The sequence below is a fragment of the Phoxinus phoxinus genome, assembly GCF_949152265.1.
Source record: "Phoxinus phoxinus genome assembly, chromosome: 23".
Classification (NCBI taxonomy): domain Eukaryota; kingdom Metazoa; phylum Chordata; class Actinopteri; order Cypriniformes; family Leuciscidae; genus Phoxinus; species Phoxinus phoxinus.
This window is the reverse complement of record NC_136898.1, coordinates 6,116,689-6,137,316: the sequence shown is the minus strand read 5'-3', so window position 1 is coordinate 6,137,316 and position 20,628 is coordinate 6,116,689. Positions and strand designations below refer to the sequence as shown.

General features: G+C 38.9%; 2 protein-coding genes and 1 long non-coding RNA gene across 3 annotated transcripts in view; 2 read left to right on the top strand and 1 right to left on the bottom strand.

The window, feature by feature from the left end:
* Positions 1 to 710: 710 nt before the first annotated feature.
* ggt1b (gamma-glutamyltransferase 1b) lies at positions 711 to 18,864 on the bottom strand. Its single transcript, XM_079600339.1, has 12 exons — positions 17,937 to 18,864; positions 17,084 to 17,214; positions 16,448 to 16,537; positions 15,544 to 15,736; positions 15,202 to 15,362; positions 13,876 to 14,025; positions 10,724 to 10,860; positions 5,545 to 5,732; positions 4,516 to 4,643; positions 3,368 to 3,480; positions 3,167 to 3,280; positions 711 to 1,784 (listed from the first exon to the last, which is right to left on the bottom strand). The coding sequence occupies exons 1-12, from the start codon at positions 18,107 to 18,109 to the stop codon at positions 1,638 to 1,640; spliced, it is 1,725 nt and encodes a 574-aa protein (XP_079456465.1). The 5' UTR covers positions 18,110 to 18,864; the 3' UTR covers positions 711 to 1,637.
* On the top strand, positions 1,657 to 3,551 carry LOC306991991. The gene is made up of 3 exons (XR_013796203.1): positions 1,657 to 1,791; positions 3,181 to 3,290; positions 3,446 to 3,551. It is a non-coding gene; the product is annotated as an uncharacterized lncRNA (long non-coding RNA).
* The window catches only part of lrrc75bb (leucine rich repeat containing 75Bb), a 34,779-nt gene continuing 32,105 nt past the window's right edge, over positions 17,955 to 20,628 (top strand). Inside the window, exon 1 of the mRNA XM_079600338.1 lies at positions 17,955 to 18,092. The gene's annotated coding sequence lies outside the window, so the exon portion shown is untranslated. The remainder of the gene's footprint in view (positions 18,093 to 20,628) is intronic.

The following is a 20,628-nucleotide window of genomic DNA, read 5'->3' as shown; positions in this document are numbered from 1 at the left end:
TGATTTCCCCGAAACACTTTAAGGGCACATATTCTACACTTTCATTTAATTTTTTTTATTTAAGTGTTAAAATTCTGTCATTAATTACTCACCCACATGTTGTTCCAAACCTGTAATAAGACATTCTTTCATCTTCGGAGCACAAATTAAGATCTTTTTAATGAAATCTGAGAGCTTTCTGTCCCTTCATTGACAGCCTACGCAACTACCACTTTCAAGCCCCAGTAAAGACATTAATAAAGTAATCCATGTGACTCCAGTGGTTTAACCTTGTTTTATGAAGTGACGCAAGTGCTTTGTTTGTGCAAAAAAACATAATTTACCACTGTATTTACTATATCTTTAACGTGCGTCGTGTTGCTCTCGTGAAGGAGCGTCGCTTAAAAATACTTTTTCAAATACTGATCAAAATACTTTTTATTTTATTTCGCCGTTGCGCATAAATCACTAATATTTTATTTAATTCTTGATTTATAGGTTTGTGGTTCAGCACACGGTACATTTATTTATTCATTTACACTCTGGGTAACAAACACGAATGATTTGCACTTAAAATAAAAATGTCAACATAAATGAGAAAAAAAAAAGTCATGTACTATGCTCTTCTAAAGATTAATGTGCTGCACATCATTCACATTTTCATAAAGCAGCCAGAAAAAGCATTACTATTCAGAATATTTTAATTTAGTAAAACAATTTAACAATTGCATTTGTAATAGAAATAGCATTTCTATAATATACATGATTATATACACCATGCATGTGGAGACCATTTTTAATTCAGACACTTTTTACCCCACAGATAACATTTTATGACAAAAAATGACATTAATAATTCATCTAAAATCGTTTGCCAAAATAATTGCATTGATATGTAGATTTTTTAGATCTGGGTAAATTTGCTTTGACATGAAATTTGATCTGCCATTTAGAAAATGTATTTTACGTCAGATTAAAAATGTCACAAATTGTCCTCGTGTGCATCTCTCAGCCCGGCAGCTGCATTTAATCGGCCGTTTCGAAATATCAAAGCGTGTCAAAAATTACGTACAATTTGTTAGATTAAAGAGTGCGACAGTCTTTTCTTATAGTTCAGTACAGCCAAAGTTTTAAAGTTGAATTAGGGGCTGTTTATGTGATTTTTCTCTGTCCGCCACAACTTCAGCATTAATGATGCTGCTTGATGTTGGGCCGGTGCCTGTGGGTATAGGACCACATACTCGTGGGACATTAAAACGAGCATTTCAACTTGTTCATGCTTCAGCTCTCATATTAGAAGCTTGATTAAAACTTCCTCCCCTGAGACTCTCCCTCTAAGTCTTGCAAAAACAGAACAGACAGAAGACGTGTAAGAGAGTTCATAATCGCCATCACGACACGTTTATTTGCGGAAATAAATACGATGAGCAGTACAGATGGTGTGGATGTCATCAGAAGAAACAGCCAAAGAAAGATTGTGTGTGTGTGTGTGTGTGTGTGTGTGTGTGTGGAGTGTGAAGAGATCAACATTGACAGCACTTCTGACGGAGGCACTTGGTTGTTTGAGAGCAGCACAGGGGGAAAGTGTCCTTGGGGTCTCGAAGAAGCATCTCGATTGCCTCCAGCTGGCCTGGAGACTTGGATCGCTGAGTCGGAGGTCAGTACCCAGCCGCGTATCCTCCCTTACGGGGGTCTGACTCAGCGCTGAGGCCAGCACTGTCCCGCACCACGGCTTGAACCACTGCGCCTGTGGACTTCAACACCTCTGTAACATGGTTCTTCTGGGCTAGACCCTCCAAAACGGCCTGTGGGGTGAGTGGGATTTGCTTAGCCAAAACCACATGTGTATTCAGAACAACCACAGAAAATATCAAGAAAATATACAGGATATAGTAGTCAAGATTTGAAGTGGATCCAAAAAAGTTAATCAAAGTTGTCCTTAGACAAAATTCATGTGTAACTTTGATGAGAAGTTTTGATCCACTTCAAATGTTGACTATTATTTCAATCCAGCATTGAAAGAAATTGCTGTTAATTTTGGGGTAATGTGACCGTGGATATGTGTGGTTACACTCAAAAACACACTCACAGCCAGCGCTGGGTAATTACTAATGAATTGTAGTCCGTTACTGATACAAATACATTATTAAAATTAAAGTCATTTATTAGACTATATTTTAGAAGTCCAATCGGATTACTTTTAGATTACTTGTTTTGACACAACTTGTTTATCACATAGGACCTTTCTTTTTTTATCAACAACATGAAGTGCATTAAATATTACATTACGTTAGGGTTTCTCAAACTGGAGTTTGTCATAGTGCTGATGAAAAGCTTATAATTAATTTAACCATATAAATATCAAATATGGACATGTGGATGTGGGTGACGGTCTAGGACATTCATCACTCAAATATGTTTGCATAATTGGACAGTTTCCATACTTATGAACGGGTAATTTTGGCATTACAAATGAGTGGTAACAGATCAGATCAGTTAAATTTCTGAATTTCAAGTCTAAAAAGTTATCATAAAAGTGCATCTGTGCAAATCTTTGAAGGAGAATATACAGTACACAACCTGTTCACAAAACTACAGCTACTTTATGCTAATTCAGCCGGTTTTGCATAATGTGTGGATTACATTGTAAATATGAAATTATGTGAATCTGTACATTTTAAAATACCTTCCAACCACATACAGTAGTAATACTTGGTTAAATTGCTATTAAATAAATTTAAATTATAATGTTTTTGATTAAATTATTTGATGTCAATAGGAAATGTAGAGTTATTTTGCACAGTAATTTTTTTGCCATAAGTCTCCTTAAAAGTGTGCAATTGCGCAAATCTGGAAGACCGTATGTATTGTATGAGTGATAGTCTTTTTTTAGAAAGTAAAATTTAAAAGAGAAAAAAAAAAATTAGGGAGAATCAAAAAATTTAATTTAGAGTGTAAATAATATATAACGCAATAAATACAAAATTAACAGTATTCTGATTATAGGCACTTTAAAATATAATATAATATAATTACAAGTACTTCATTTTTGTTATCTGATTAGTGATCAGATTACATCAGTTATTACTCAGCAGCACCACCTATAGGTGAGATGTATATGTTGTACATTACCTCTGTGATTTCTTATCTTATCATAAAATGACACCTGATGCATTCCTTCCCTCACCTTGTCAAAGTCAGGCTCTCCCTGCGTGGTGTTTGGACTGAGTTGATTATGAATTCTTGGGTCTTCTATCGCTTTCTTCAGGTCGTATTGGAAAAACAGGGCATTTAGGATCACCTGCGCAGAGGTCAGTTATGCATGAAGTGATAAGGTTTGAACTTTGTCCAGCGCAACTATCTGGACTACAATCAAATAAAAATGCACCTGTGCCACTGCTGTGGTGATCTTCGTTCCTCCAGAGCCTCCTACTACCATTTTAACCTTGTTGTTTTTGTCCAGCAGGATGGCGGGACACATAGAAGACATGGGCCTTTTATCTGAGCAAAGATGTGAAGCAACAGGGTTACCAAACAACAAAACAAAATCTTCAAAGTTTCACTAAAGTTTGTGGCTGTGTTTGAAACAGCAAAATGGAACAGTAACATTTTGATCTTTTGAATAAGTCAAGAATAAGATGTTAAAATAATGTTATTCTATTATTTGTAATTATTTTGTATAATTGATATGTATATATTTGATTATATTTATAAATAAATAATATTTATATTTATAATATTTATTACCATTTGATATTATTGTCATTTTTTTTAAATAAATGTTGTATTTTGCATTTGTCAAGAATGTTATGTTAAAATATTATTATTATTATTATATTTTAACATCACATTGTTAACTTAGTCAAACAAGTTCAAAAGATCAAAATTATTATTGTTGTTTTTGTTATATTTATTTTTATACACACAATTATATACATTAAAAAATATTGATTGTATAATATTTTAAATTATTTATATTTATTCAAACCATAGCATATTGTATTTAGTATTAATTTTGCATTTTTAATTCAATTTTGGTCTTTTAAACTTATTAATAATTATGAATAATTCAAGAATCTCATATGTGACTTATTCAAAAGATAAAAATTATTATTGTTTTAATTATTATTATATACATATTAAATTATATAAATTTGAAATATGTATTGTATTTAATACAATTCAAATATGTAAGTATTCATTTTGAAGTCCTTTTAGAGTAGTAGTTTTAAATAATAGATATTAGCCAAAGGTGAGATAAAACCCATAACGATTTTTAGTCTAACAAACTAGTGTCTTTTATCATATTGTTGTTTTTATAGAAGCTATAAGCCATGCTACAGTGATTTTACTACCAGTAATGATGATAAGACTGTAAAGTGCAATGCAAAGTGGAGTAACCCTAAAGTCACTGTAAGTAAAGCATGGCACTCTTGGCTTATAGAATACATACTGCAAAAAACAACAACAAAAAAACAAAAAACATTATGACTAGGCTACATGCTATTGCCAATGGCTGTGATCAAGTTTTCTTACGTGGGACAATGAAGTTGTTGGGAGATGGAGGAACTCCAAAGTTGTTGGTTATCAAGGGAGAACTGAAGTCATCCATCTCATTGTTAAGTAAAATTCCTGTTGAATTTGACATAAACTTGGAGCCAAAACTGGGAGAAGAGAAAGAACATGATGCCATTTACAAATATTAAAAAATGGTGTGTATTTATTTTTAGTGTTACACTTGTATTTATTTATCTTTGTAATTTATTTATTAACCTTCTATCTCTGTTTTTTTTGTTTATTTTTTTTTGGTGTGTGTGTGTGTGGGGGGGGGGGGGGGGGTATATTACCTTTCATGTAGTGTGTATTATAGCTGTTTGTGAATGTAAAAGGTCTGCATGTAAAAGTTTCAAAGATCAAAGTGAAGAGTAGAAGATAAATAGTGAGTAGAGTAGACCAATCACAACAGACTGAGCCATCTGACCAATCAGAGCAGAGTAGACCAATCACAACAGACTGAGCCATCTGACCAATCAGAGCAGAGTAGACAAATCACAACAGACTGAGCCATCTGACCAATCAGAGCAGAGTAGACCAATCACAACAGACTGAGCCATCTGACCAATCAGAGCAGAGTAGACCAATCACAACAGACTGAGCCATCTAACCAATCAGAGCAGAGTAGACCAATCACAACAGACTGAGCCATTTGACCAATCAGAGCAGAGTAGACTAATCACAACAGACTGAGCCATCTGACCAATCCGAGTTTAGAGAGGTTAAAATGTTTTTTAATCTACAGTAGGATGCATGTCAATTTATTGTAAGAGAGATCCTAATAAAAAAAATAGGGACCTAAAATAGGAGCTTCCTGAGTAACCTGGGAAGTTGCACCCCCACGTTACCCCTCTTGTGAAGTGGTATGGTAAGTGTAGTTGTGTGGCACTTTAAGTAAGCCAAATATGCTAATTCTGACTGAAATTGTAAAACCTGTGACTAAATAATGACAGATTTTTGATGCCTATATGCTGGAGAAAACATTAGCAAAGAAAAAAGGCAAATGCTCACTATAGGTTGATGGTGCTGGTGGCGGACACTGCACTGCCGTCTTCTGCCACCACTGACACGTGCGACGTGCCGTGATTGTTGGGAAGATAGAACTCGGGTTCATAGTAGCTCTCTTGCTGAGTCGTATTATCTGTGATCTTCTGGAGTATCATGTCAGCATAGCCTTTGGAGGTAATGTTCTGGATGAACTGCCAGAGAGAAAGAGGATCACAGATCATTATTGAGGCCCTGCTGGAGGCTTGAAAGTACAGCTGATCAAAAGAGCGTACACACAATGAGCCGTTCAATAGCGCACTATTTTCATGCTCTGTGATTAGTGTGAGATACTGCATGTCGGATTCAATAAAGGCTTTGATCACAACTGATCGAGAGAGGCATAGAGAGGCAACATATGCCAATGCAATCTGTGTCAACCTGAACAACTGCTGAAGATACAGCATTTTTACATTCAAATAATGCATTTTGTTAGTGGTTTAGAAATAGTCTACTGATAAAAAGTAACCAAAAATGTATCTGTTATGTCTTCATGACAAGAAGCACAAGCAAGTTGAATTCTCTCAGGAAACTCTTTAATAACTTCTGCACAGGCAGGATAACATGCGAGCACATGTTCAGCACTTACTCTCCCTCTTCTCTCTCTTACTTCACATGTATATTTTACCTAAGGAGCTTGAGTGCCATCTAGTGGAGTATTAATGTAAGGACATCACATTTTCCCCTCTTAGTTAAATGAATTATTTCTGTAGCCAACAATTGACATGAAATAGAAATAAAGAACTTCAAATCCTTAATATATCAACAATTTCACATGTATAAGAATACACTAAGCAACACATTACATGAATACAAAGGAGCATTTAAAAACAATATGAACAAACTGCTCACTGCTATTCAGTACTTATGCGTGTGCAATGTGTGCAAAAGTCCATGTCAGTTTCTGTGACTAATAAACATAGTCCTTTAGCCAACCTGGCTCACGTCTTTGACGTGTCTCACGTGAACAAGCATCAGAAGACTCTGAATTTCCAGACAGTGGAACTTGAGAGGGAATCAGGTTTTCTGCATTTGTGGTCAGTCTATTATCCATTGCATTAGTCGGCACAGATGCGAGACACGATGCATGCCACTTCTTCCCATCGTCTAAGAGGTAAGTGTAAGGGCCAACTTTTTCTCTAACCTCAACTGGAGGAGTGAATTTTGGGTGTCCTTTTGGCACATGTACTGACTTTTTAATGCGCACTTTATCCCCTTTTCGGAAAGAAGAATGACGCACTCGATGCTTGTTATCAAAGCGGGATTTCATGACATCCTGACGTGCTGAAACACGCTTCTGCAGTTGTTCAGGTTCATGACCAGAAGGTGAGGGTTTCAGGACATTGAGGCGGGTACGCATTTTCCTCCCATGAAGCAATTCGAAGGGGGAAACACCTGTCACAGCATGAGGTGTAGCACGATAGATCTGCAGGAAGTCAGTCACTGTTGCTTTCCATGGTGCTGATAGTAGGATTGCAGATTGAATTGTACTTTTCAGAACTCTGTGGAAGCGTTCTATAGCTCCATTTGCAGCCGGATGATACACTGATGTGCGAATGTGCTTAATGTCTCTGACTTTCAGGAAAGCAGCGAACTCTGGTGAAGTAAACTGAGGCCCATTATCACTCACCAGAGTGGTCGGGTTGCCATGTCTACTGAAGACGGAGGTAAGAAAAGCAGTCACCTGTTTTGTTGCAATAGATGCAGTAAAGGCTACCTCGGGCCATTTACTATAGTAGTCAGTGAGTGTCAGAGCGTATCGACAGTCCCAGACAGCAGTCTCAAAAGGGCCCACAATGTCTATTGCTAATTTTTCCCAAGGTGCAGATGGTAAAGGAACAGGCTGGAGAGGCACAGCGGAGGTTTTTGCAGTTTTATCCAGAGACAGGCATAACTGACAGGCAGTAATCTTTTCTTCCACATGTGTGTCCATTCTGGGCCACCAATACATTTCACGCAGGCGTTGCTTTGTTCTGACAATCCCCTGATGGCCCTCATGTGCAATGCGAATCAGTGACTCACGCAGTTCTCCAGGTACCACCAGTCGAGACCCTCGAAAAACAAAATCAGCTTGCACACTGAACTCATGTCTCAGTTTGTAATATGGGCGTAGAACAGGATCCAGAGCAGCAGGAGATGGAGGCCAGCCACGGACAATTTGTGTGCGAAGTGCAGAGAGTTCAGGACAACTAGCAGAGGCAGCAGCGAATTGATCCTGAGATATGGCAGTCGGACCAGTGGACAGTAATGCAACAAATTCGGGCTCTGTATCTGACTCAGCATCTGTAGTCAGAGGCAGGGGCAAGCGGGACAAACAGTCTGCAGTGTAATTTTGAGATCCAGCACGATACTCAACAGTGTAATTAAAACAGAGCAACCGAGCAGCCCACCGAGCTATGCGCATGCCAGCTCTATCAGTCCCTTTTGTGGTCAGCAGCGTCGTCAAGGCTTGATGGTCAGTCCGCAGAGTAAATCTGCGACCCCACAAGTATGTCCTCCACTTCTCCACTGCCCAAACGCACGCTAGAGCCTCCTTTTCGACAGTGGAGTATTTTTGTTCAGCTGGGGTGAGTGTTCTGGATGCGAAAGCGACAGTACGTTCTTGACCATCAGTGCTTATTTGTGCGAAGACAGCACCTAGTCCGTAAGCAGACGCATCAGTAGAAATGACCACTGGGAGCCCCGGGTCAAATAGTGAAAGAGCAGGACTGTTTACAAGTAGCTTTTTGACTTCAGCTAAGCTTTGTTGAGCTTCATCGGACCAGTGAAATCCACTCTCATCTCTTAGACACGCACGCAGAGGCATCACTACGGAAGCGAAATTAGGAATAAATTTGTTGTACCATGAGAGGAGACCCAGCAGAGAACGTAACTGAACAGCATCCGATGGCGCAGGTGCATTGATTATTGCAGAGAGATGTTCCTGATCCAGCTGAATACCCTGTGATGTCACCATGTGTCCTAAGAACTTCAAGCTCTGCTTTCTGAATTGACATTTGGACTCATTCAACACCAACCCAGCATCTTTGAGACGTTGCAGCACATTCTCTAGCGCTTGATCATGCTCCTGTACCGAGCGTCCCCACACGATAATGTCATCTAGATAGTTTGCAACATTCTGGAGTCCTTTTAGAATGACAACCATCATCTTTTGGAATGCAGATGGAGCAGATGCCAAACCATAAGGTACCCTGCGGAACCTGAAGAGGCCCTCGTGTGTAATGAATGCAGTTAGGTCCCGGCTGTCGTCATGAAGAGGTACCTGATGATATGCACTTTCCAAGTCTATTGTTGAAAACACAGTTGCACCTTGCAGTAATGTCATCATCTCCTCCATGTGTGGCAATGGGTAGCTGTCTACTATAACTGCCTTGTTGGGCCCTCGCAGATCCACACACATGCGGATCCCCCCTGTTTTCTTTTGGACCACAACAATTGGTGAAACCCATGGAGAGGAGTCAATTCTCTCAATTACACCAGCATGCAAGAGTCGTTCCAGTTCGGCGGAAACAGCATCTCTGACAGAAAAAGGTAAGCGACGCAATTTGCATCTGACAGGAGGTACGGAGTCAGAAATGTTAACCTTGTGTGTAAAATTTTTTACACAGCCCAATGCAGTACGCTGTGATGGAGGAGTGGAGAGGGCACAAACTGAAGCGGATTGTGGCGGCGGCAGCACAGTGTTCCCATCGAATCGAAGCTGGAGTCCCTTAATCAGGTCCATGCCTAACAAAGCTGTGCCATTGTCAACAATGAAGAAATGTGCAGGACAGGTAAGGCCATATTTAGACACAGTTGCAGGTAAACATCCAAGCACTGAAATTGGCTCTTGCAAGTAAGTGACTAAACGGGCAGATGGAGCTTGTAACGGCACAGTGCGAAAGTGCTGCTCATACAATTGTTTTGGCAGAATGGACACTGATGAACCAGAGTCGACTGTGAGTTGAAGAGACACAGGTGTAACAGCAGACGTAGCATTTATAGTCACATCACACATCAAACGATCAGATGTTCCAGGTAGATAGAGAATACAAACCTCTGGTAGTTCAACTGAATGCACTGAACGAGTAGGAGCAGAACGGCAGACTCGTGCGAAATGTCCAGTCTTATTACAATTTTTACAATTAGCAGATGCAGCAGGGCAGTTCTGTGCGTTTGCAAGATGTCCAGTGGAGCCACAGCGGAAGCATGTCCGAGCTGAAGAAGCAGAGTGAGCTTTTGATGAGATACGTGCTTTGAATTTGGCCTTAGGATGCTGTCGTCCAGTCGCAGGAGTGGCATGTACGGCTTGTACTGGAGCAGAACTGCTTGTAGCCATAGATTTTGCCTGTACATCAGCGGCCTCTAGCTGCGTGGAAATTGTAATTGCAGTCTCTAGTGTCAATTTAGATTCCATTAATAATCTTTCACGAATGCGAGGGTTAGCAATATTTTCTACTAGCTGGTCACGCAGCATATCATCAAGATTCTCATTAAATTCGCAAGTAGTCGCCAAATCTCTCAATGCAGCAATATATTGCAGTACCGTTTCATCTGTCCTCTGCACTCGTTTCCTGAAGGCATGTCTTTCCACGACCACGTTTCGTTTTGGAATGAAATGCTCCTCCAAAGCTTTAACAGCACCTGCAAGATTGTCACCGGTATCGGGCAATGTATAAAATAGTCTCTGACCTTCAGTTCCGAGGCAGTGAAGAAGTAAAGCCCGTTTTCTGGCTTCTGGCCAGGAATCTCCAGTAGCATTGATGACGAGCATGTAATTCTCAAACATTCTCAGCCATGTTACAAGCGGTATAGCGGGCTCACCGGGACAAGGCAAAAATGGACTGGGAAACGGAGCACTTACTGAAGCCATCCTCAGGAAATCTTGTGAAGAAAAAAATCGTCCTCGTCGCCAATTTTGTTATGTCTTCATGACAAGAAGCACAAGCAAGTTGAATTCTCTCAGGAAACTCTTTAATAACTTCTGCACAGGCAGGATAACATGCGAGCACATGTTCAGCACTTACTCTCCCTCTTCTCTCTCTTACTTCACATGTATATTTTACCTAAGGAGCTTGAGTGCCATCTAGTGGAGTATTAATGTAAGGACATCACAGTATCTAAATTAAAATGAATAAAGCAACCCTTTCATTGTTTCACAACTTACATCAGAGATGTTGAGAAATTGTGGATCCCCCAAGATGCTCCTTTTTGCATACGCAAACCGGAACGCCTCGACTATGCGATGATAGGTGAGGATTTTATTTTCAGTGGTGGAGACACTGTCTGGACTAAAGTTGTAACCTGAGGAAAGAGAACAGGAGTTCAGTTAGAATCACTACATTGATTGCTCAACCATGTTAACTGCCAATCATCAAGATGGCTGCCATAGAAAAATCTTCAGAAGCATGTTTCTCGCATTCGTCTTATCAAATCTGAATATGCAGAAGCACAAATGAGATGGGAAAATTTCAGTTCTTAAAGGGGACCTATGCCCCTTTTCAAAATCTTGGTTCTGTTTTTGGGGTCTAGGTTTACATGCTCGCAAAAAACACATTACTTTTCGAATATTTCACATTGTTGCAGCACCTCTCTTCTCAGTCTGTCAGTAACGCACTGTTTAGTTGCGATCTCTATGAAGCCCCTCCTTCAGAAAAGCGCAGTGTGCTCTGATTGGTCCGCTGGACCAGTGTGTTGTGATTGGTCAACCACTTCGAGTGCGTTTCGGAAATGCCACACCTCTTATAACCGCAAGTTTCAACACACTTAACACAACTCAACCAGGCCTTGCCCCTTTTTTTGCGTATGTTTTGGGCAGCAATTATTTAAATGAGGGATATTGTGATGTGTTCGTTCCCATACGAAAACTGAAGACTACGATCGAGGAGTTTCAGGGAGTCCAGAATCAGTGCGCACTGATATAGAGAATAACTCCCTTTGGAGTGACTTTAAGCTGTAACTTTCCAGACGTTTTTCACGCTCAAACAGCAGCATTACACACTAAAGACAGCTGAAAATGTAAAAGAAAAGAAAAAAGCATAATATTAATATATCATTGCATGTTCCACAGAAGAAAGTAAGTAAAATGGGTTTGGAAATGACATGAGAGTGAGTACATGATGATGTGATTTTCATTTTTAGGTCAACTATGATTTTAATGTTGGACAACTGACCCAGTTTTACTGTCTGAAAACATCTCAAATTGTCTCGCCCATTCATGCCAGACATGTCTGTTTGAAATAATTGAACAATTATGAGAGTTTCGGAGTGGAAGATGTTTCATAACTTCTGAATAAATCAAGCTACATTGTGAAAAAAAACAAAAAAAACAAGTGCTAACAGTGTTTATCGACAGCCGTGCCCTGTCTGGCAGCAACTTAATGACTAAGTATCTCATCAGTAAAGCTACAGAGTGGGTGTTTTAAAAAAGACCAAGACACAGAGCCACAGAGAACGTCCAGCTCGCCGCAAGAAAGCAAAGCTGATGAATCTCAGATGACAGGCTCCTTCAGAGTATCCCCTGCTGGTGGAACCCCAAGGAAAGGGTCGGATCACGCTGACTGCATGGATTTTTCCATGCTTGGTTTGTGTCCAATTAGTGGCAAACAGCCCACGTTAGTGTTGGTGTGGGAGACAGGAGGACAGGCATGGCGGAGTGAAGGGTGGAGGGATTTTAATAGCTCATTGCAAACAATAAGTTGGAAAGTTCTGAAGTCTCATCCTCCCCTGACACCGTTCCACATGAAGAAATGGTTAAGAACATTAAAGATTGACTAATGGTCATCCTGTAATGAGTAGCAACTGATGTTTCCTCTTGCTGCTAAAAAGACCAGCGTGAATTCTCATGCTGGTCAACGTTGGTTATATCATGGAAACTTGTTTCTGCCTCAGATTAAAAATAGTTCACATTGTGAGATATAAAGTCACACTGTGACATATAAAGTTGCACTTTTGAGCACGGTTATTATAGCGTACAAAAACTAAAACTGAAACCATAAAAAGGTTAACGTCCCCCTGGGGTGAAAATCAAGCTTTAATTCAACCATTGCTGGGGTTTCTGATGTCACAAGCTACCTTGTAACCAATCACGTCAACGTGTGATCGCCAACGAGTGGATCTCGTGAGTGGAGGCGGGGCTAATTTGCATATTAATAGAACCGCGTATACTTAATGAAGCAATGGTGTAGAGTTGCATTCAAGCTATTTTAAGGTATGACGAATAAAAAATATTAAAAAAATGTTTAAATATATCATTTTGGTGATCAAAGATGAGTTTTAAGGGATAACATTATTGACTACAGGGGGACTTTAAGGTTTATTTATTGATAAAGCACATTTTAAACAGCCTCAAGACTGACCAAAGTGCTGTATGAGCAAAGTAAACAAATACAGAAGATTAAAACACAAAAAAGGAGTGACAATTAACATATTAAAAGCTAAGGAAAACAAATGAGTTTTAAGAAGAGATTTAAAGGAGCTGCTCTAAATTTCACTGGCAAACTATTCCACAGTCTCGGCCCCAGCACCGAAAAGGCTCTATCTCCTCAGCGTTTTAGCCTTGAGCAAGGGACGGTCAGTAAGTTAAGGTTACCAAATCTTAAACTTCTGGGAGGGTTGTAGGGACACAAACACAATAGATCAAACAGGTAGTTGGGAGCAAGGTTATGTAAGCATTTATACACAAATAGAATCATTTAAAAGTCTATCCTAAATTAGACTGGAAGCCAATGGAGAGCTCGCAACATGGGAGTGCATGGCAAGATCATATTTGCGACTATTCCTGAGAAATTTGGCTGCAGCATTTTGAACCAGTTGAAGTCGAGCTATACCTGGGACTTAGAAATACTGTAGAACAGAGAATTGCAATAATCCAAACGCGAGGTTATAAAAGCGTGAATGGCTATCTCAAGAGACATAACAAACATATACAGTAGGATCATTTAAAATCCAGTTAGGAAAAGCTTTATATGTCCACACACAGTTTCATTAATCTTGTTTGAGAGTGCGCATTGCGCAAGAGTATGTTATGTTATATTGTTATATATGTTTATTTTATGCCGCATTTTTGACCATTTCAGTTGTAGTCTGGAGCCCTAAGAACAAAATCTTCTTCTTTAATGTTTGTCATACTTTAGTAAATAAATATTATATATTCTTTCAAAACTATGGATATTGCACACAAAAAAAATCATGATCACTAGAGTAAAATCCACCGGAACAAATTTATGTTAATTGCAAGCAACAGGAAAAAAACTATTTCAAGCTAAACAATAGTGTCCAGGATAGACTGCCTGTGCAGTGGTTCCACTCTAAACCTACCGCTCAGGATGTTGAGTATCAATGTAAGGACCGGGCCGCTGGCAGGCGCGTTTGGTGCCACCATTGTGAATTGACCCACGGTAGCGCTGGGGGGGTTTTCATCCAGCAAGGGCTTGTAATCTCTCAAGTCCTCCAGAGTTATAATCCCCTCTGCAACACACACAGATGCCCGTATGACACATGATTCTTCTAAGCAAGTTAATGAGATCAAACCTACTGAGTTATCGATTTAGTCATTAATAACCAATTGTGTGCCATCCTTCAACACCTCTGTCCTCTGCCTGGGTGGACTATTGGCAGCAGGAATTAGTGGGATGTAAAATATTTGGAAATCAATGAACCACAACATCTCAGCCACAACAGAAGCTTAGAAACTGCACAACTTAGCGTCTTTAAAACATTAATATGGGCAGTCAAGCACATCTGACATGAAATAAAAGATGTGGCTCTTCGCATAAAGTGTTTACCAACTTTAACCAAGCAAACTGTGGTTGGCAGAATAATTTGGAAAAAATACAGTAAAAATATTTACATGACAACCTGTAAATTTTACAATTTAAAACTCTAATTAAAAGTAAAATACATTTTAGACCAGTAAATCCAACAGCTCTTTTCTGCTGAATTAGAAAGGCTATGCTACTAATATTTAAATCTGTTTTGTACTTACATATACTTATATCCACCATAACAGCACAGGTGGTAAAGAGTAGCTAAACCACATGATGAATCAAAGTTCACCACAAGTAGTTTTTCCAAAAGCTGATGTACATAATATAGGCCTAGCTAGTTCGAATCACTTTCAGAACGAGTTTATCCAGCTGATGAATGACAACAACACTGACAGCCAATCAGAATCCATCCTGCTATAGCTAATGAGCTTGAGCAGTTAAAGCATACTGTCTATGGTTAAAGCAGCAGACAAGCACGAGCTAATAAACTGAACGACATCGTCTGCTGACGTGGACGCTAATAGTTATCGTCATTCGTCATGCTATCATTGTTGGTGTGAACGGGCCACCAAGTATAAAGTGAGTATTTATTTGATTAAAAAAACTGTAAAACAGTAATGTTGCGAAATGTTATTGCAATTTTTTAAAATGTAGGCTATTTCAAATGTAATTTATTCCTGTGAAGCAAAGCTGTTTTTTGACATCATTACTCCAGTTATCAGTGCACCATCCTTCAGAAATATATATCACTTCACTTTTTTAAGGGGGTAACACGTAATATTGTAATGCTTTTAAAACTTTTCCCAACACTGGTCGAGATTATTTTATAAGCTGTTGAGACCAAATAATGCATAGACATATGTGCGAATAAAAAAACCTGCAGCTTGGATGTCCCTCACAAGGTTCTCAGCGAGCGATCCGTTGTAAAACGCATCAGGCCCATTCTCTGCTATCACCTCGTAAGTGTCTGCCAGCTTTGTAAAGGTTATGGTGTCATTTTCCTTCAGGAAGTTTCCAGTGGAATCGCAGAACACAGAACTAAGAAACCAAACAATCAGCAGAAAATGTTAATGTGTAAAGGTAGTGGATTAAACTAGACATGACATATCACACACATTACAGTATAAAAAGAAGAATTATAGTACACCTTGTTAAAAAGAAGATGGATAGATGTTTTTTATGTTAAATATCTTGGTTAAAAATATCCATGTGTGCTCACCATAACATCTTATCATTCATAATGGTATTTCTGTTTGATCTAATGGCACTGGCCAATGCGCTGCCAACAGGAAAGCCGTCCCGGGCCAGTTTTATGCTTGGTAAAAACAGCTCTCTCCATGGAAGCTTGCCATGTCGTTTATAGGCCATCTCATACCCCCGAATCTCTCCAGGAACAGCGACGGACAAACCGCCTGTGGATGAATTTTTACATGCATGATTCCATGTGCTAGTATCTAAAAATACAGTCAGTGTACTTATTTGAAAGTAAGAAAAATAAGTTGTAAAACCGAATGCACTTGATGACAGCCCTGTTTACACCTGGTATTAAGATGCGTTTTGGTCGATCGGATCACAAGTGGGCGACTCTGAAAACAGGTGTAAACAGGGTACGTTTTGAGTTTGTCCACTATCGACCACTTCCAGAGGTAGACGAAAACACATTAGACCGGATTGTTTCATAGTGTAAAAGCTAATGTGGTCAAATGTGTTTGAACAGCCACAAAAGGGCACGCACTAGCCAGTTTAAACTTTGTTGGCTGAAGATGCAAGTTTGGTTGAAGAGAACGCAAAACTTATCGTAATACCAGGTGTAAACAGTAATGTGTCTCCCTCGTCTACTTGTTATCCGATCGACCAAAACGCATCGTAATACCAGGTGTAAACGGGGCCTACGTTGTTGTGACATACGTCCATGTGCACACAGAGACCGTTTTATGGCTTTCCTCGAAAAGTACATTAAACATATGAGCCTGTTCTACTCTGAGTAATTGATTGTGGAAATTGTGTTGATAGTTTTTGATGTTTATCTCTCCAATCTGGCACTGTATCACAAGGCCGCACATTGTGTGAATCCTGTTTCGCCAATGATTTTCCGTAGTTTATGTAATGTAGTTAATGGATACCTTTCTGGGAAAGTTCAGTGCTATTTCCAAACATGTCTCTGGTCGCGTTTGCTGGGGCCGTCTCACGTGCATCGATGGTTTCGACTTTTCCTGCAAAAATAAATAAATATATTTGAGAGTATTGAAGTGAGTATTACAGTATTGCAATGAATTGATGGTGTGTAGCTTTTCATTTCTTAAACAACCATGTAAGGAAAAGGAAGACACATCATGGCCATGACAATGTCAAGATTCATCAGGCTCAGATTGTGAAAGAATGGTTGTGAGGAGCATGAATAATCATTTTCACACATGAATTGACACCTCTGAGTTACTGTAAATTCATTGAAAGTCTTTGGGATGTGCTGGAGGAGACTTTACAGAGTGCTGGACACTTGCATTGTCAATACAAGATCTTGACCAAAAATGTATGCACCTCTTGATGGAAATCAATGTTGTGATGTAAGGTCTGGACTCAGAGGTGCCAATTCTTAATGAATCTTCATGCTCAATGATTCTGACTTTTCTTTGACCGGGCAGTGTATATATAAGTAATAAAGTGATCTTTATAGAAAAAAGGTACATAAATTCTTCATATACGCACAGTTCACTACAGACTGGTGTGTCAGGCTGAATCAGACAGATAATAGTGACTACCTGTTTTGGTATCATAAATAGTGAAGAAGAGCCCTCCGCCGATGCCCATGCTGTGGGCATTCATCAATCCCACGCACAGCAGAGCAGCGATGGCAGAATCTACAGCGGAACCGCCTCTCTTCAGGATGTCCCTGCACGGAGAGCACAAAGACAGGGCATTTGGTATGCAAACCTGGGTATGATCATTTTAAATATCAGAGCGCAGCACCAATTTTTTGGATGAAGCACAATAGTCAGGTTGATTTTGTTCCACTGAATGACTTGGAAAAAAAAAAAATCAGTATAGACGTTACCACTATTTTAGGCTACTGGACAAAATATAAGGTGGCACTACAAAATATCAAATACGTTACAAAATATAAAAGTTTTGTCAGAAATTATGTATCAGTTGTCCGTGAAAACTGTTTTTCTGCACTTTAAACATCTCTTCTCTGAATACTGACGCGAGGGCGGGGCAACCTGTCTCTCACATGAGATCGACCAATGGCAGACCACAACCATCCCACCCTCAACTTTTTCTTGTTCGCGAAGCCGTTTCACTCATATATGCATCACAACAGGGAAGAAAAACTATTGCAACTTCTGTTTCATGCTGACTTTACTTGGTGTAAGAGAGGATGTAGTTAGGATGATTGAACTATTAAATAAAATCTCTGACATAAGTACAGGTTTAGGTTAACAAACCAAACATCTTTTACATGTGCTCCTCATATGGCCTTCCAAACATTTTTGCTCTTTATTTACAATAATAATACTATAATATCTGATGTAATGAGATTTTAATGAACTCATTTTATTTCAGCTTCAAGATATCAAAAAGTCAATATGCATTTAAGGAGAAGAGAGCTCAAACCTGCCGATCTCGGAGCATGTCCCAGCATCTGCTGCCACTGCTGCCTTGAAGTACCCAGATTCAGGTTCAGGAGAGGCTTTCTTGCCCTGAACGGAAAAGAAAACGGCCAAAAAAGTGCCGACTGCAGCCAGTAGCAGCAATGCGAGGCCCGCCACGGTAGACTTCTGCACCATTTTCCTGCAACATGCAACAAGTGTCTAGTTCTCTGTTGTTATAAACTTGCAACCGTATCTGCAAGCAAGTATCTGTATCTATGCAACCGTATCTGCAAGCAATCGTACCCTTCAAGAGTTCTGAAACTATGGATTTGACAAACATCATCAAGTGAATCTGAACGTGAATTACTGAATGTAATCCGTTTAGATTCGTTTTAACTGCTAATTGAAGCAAACTACAGTAACAGCCGTCCCAGAGAAGAGATAAGCTATATGGGGAATGTGCATTCTCACCATTACTAGTCATATTAACTTTTGCAATCAGTGATTGTGTAATGTAAGTTAACCATCTCCGTTATGTAACACATCAGAGTTCATAAAACAGAAATACAGTAATTGTAGTAATACAGAATGCATGAAGTTAATAAGAAAACTAACGGCTGGAAATTGAATGCGCTTACAACATGTTCTACTTTCTTGCTAAATATATAGTCAAGGCAACATTATGCAGTTAGTTGGCTTTGAGTATTCCTCTGAGGGAGATTTCAGGTCTAGTTTTGCTAAAAATGTAATGCATTGCTCTTTTGATCATTGCATGCTTATTGATTCCCAGTGTAAATCAACCCTTGATTCTGTATTATTTGAGCTAAAAAATATATAGTACTATAAATAATGACAAAATGCATCCTTGTTCTTTCATATTCTACATTTTATGTTGCTTAATGTAGCTTTATGTATCCCTGCCAAAGGCAGCAAATTTTCATGCATTTATAATTTGAAAACTTGGAATAAAAAAAGGCTTGTATGAAGTGAAATCCTCCTCAGAAAAGCGTCTTTTCATAGTTTCAAAGCCCTTCTACTGTCCACATTAAATCCTGTCAGGCTGTGCTGTGTGTGGGAACTGCAGCACATCTCTGAGAAACCTGCAGTGCCTGCAGCCAACAAAATTAAACCCACCACACAAGAGACTAGAATTTTCTCACACGCAGAGAAAAGAGCAAGAGATTCTGTTATTTCCTCCTACAAATCGCAACAAAAGAGTAAAAATTATAATCTTCTGAGCTCAGTGTGTTAAAAGACAGTGAAAGACACAACAACATTAGGATCCTGTTTCGTAGGCTATGCAAAAATGCTTTGCATTGCGTGAGAAAAAAGTTGAAGCTCTCATGATGATTAAGTTCATAACTGATGAGTTTAATGTACATTGTGATTTGAGTATATGGAGAATCACCTACCTGTAGACTTCACAGGCCCTTGTAGAGTCTCCTATAGAATGAGCCTCCTTTCCACAGGCTGACGGTGAAGCTCTGGCTCTCAATGTCTAACTATTATGACCATCAAACTTTAACCAAATCAACCTGTGAAATCATCCATAATTGTTTTATTGACCGTGGTGAAAAGGGCACAGGTTGTGGTGATGGTAAATTCACACGTGCCACAAAACCAGCAAAATGCTGACTGAAACAACCCTAGTAAACGTTTCACAGCTACAGGTGGCTTTTTGTTACTCTATCACTTGTATTCACGCATTTAATCTTTAAATTGTTAAGCCGTTCATGTCTATTACATTTGTCTAGTTCTAGTGAATGATTAACTATGATAAGTTTGGACACATAATGTTCTTATGTAGACATCTAAAACCCAGCTAACGGAACGTTCTCAGAACATTCTGGCAAGGTTCTCTGAAAGTTGTGAACATAGTGTTAATGGAACATTAGTACAAAGTAATCTGTTTTTTAATATTGTTCTCAAAACATTAACACAAGAACATTAGACATCGTTCATGGAACGTAACTGAAATTTTTTAGTTGGAAAATCGTCTTTATTTTAAATGTTGCTGCTTCATTCAGAATGCTCAGAAAACATTCAAAAGTAACATTCACATAATATTTGCTAAATTTGCCTACAGTCGATTAAAGCCAAACCAGCATATATTGTTCGAAAGTAAAATCAGGTTTGTATTATGTTCAACGCTGATATGAAGCTTGTGAACTCTGTACTACAAGTTAAAGCATTTTAAATCTACCATTTATGTCAAAAATACTAGAAAAAATGCCTTCTTAATTGTGCTCCTTTCTTCAACAAAAAAAGAAGAGATATCTATGAAAAATTTCAGTCACGATTCAGGCCCCATCACAGCACAGAAACTGCGCTCAATAAAATTACAAATGGCTTACTTCTAGCTACTGACCAAGGTTGCATCTAAATACTAGTTTTACTTCGATCTTAGTGCAGCGTTTGACATGCACTATATTTAGATCATGACATACTCTTAGATTCTTAGAACAAAATTTTCAGACAGGCATTATGGTGCTTTAGATCGTACCTGACCGTCACCATTTTATTTATTTAAACGGGGAATTATCTGAGTTAACGTCAGTAAATCATGGAGTGCCACAAGGATCTGTTTTAGGCCCTCTGCTATTTTCAATATACATATATAGTTTCTTTGTAATATTATCAGAAAACATGTAATTAGTTTACACTGTTATGGCGATGATACTCAGCTATATATCACGACTAGATGAAATCTCTAA

Bases quoted from the DNA above. Each gene is read 5' to 3' on its own strand.
- ggt1b (XM_079600339.1), bottom strand. From the start codon at position 18,109: ATGGTGCAGAAGTCTACCGTGGCGGGCCTCGCATTGCTGCTACTGGCT. The intron at 5,733-10,723 runs GTAAGTTGTGAA...TCTCTCTGGCAG, and splicing joins AATTTCTCAACATCTCTGAT to TTCATCCAGAACATTACCTC. The intron at 3,481-4,515 runs GTAAGAAAACTT...ATCTTTGCTCAG, and splicing joins CAACAACTTCATTGTCCCAC to ATAAAAGGCCCATGTCTTCT.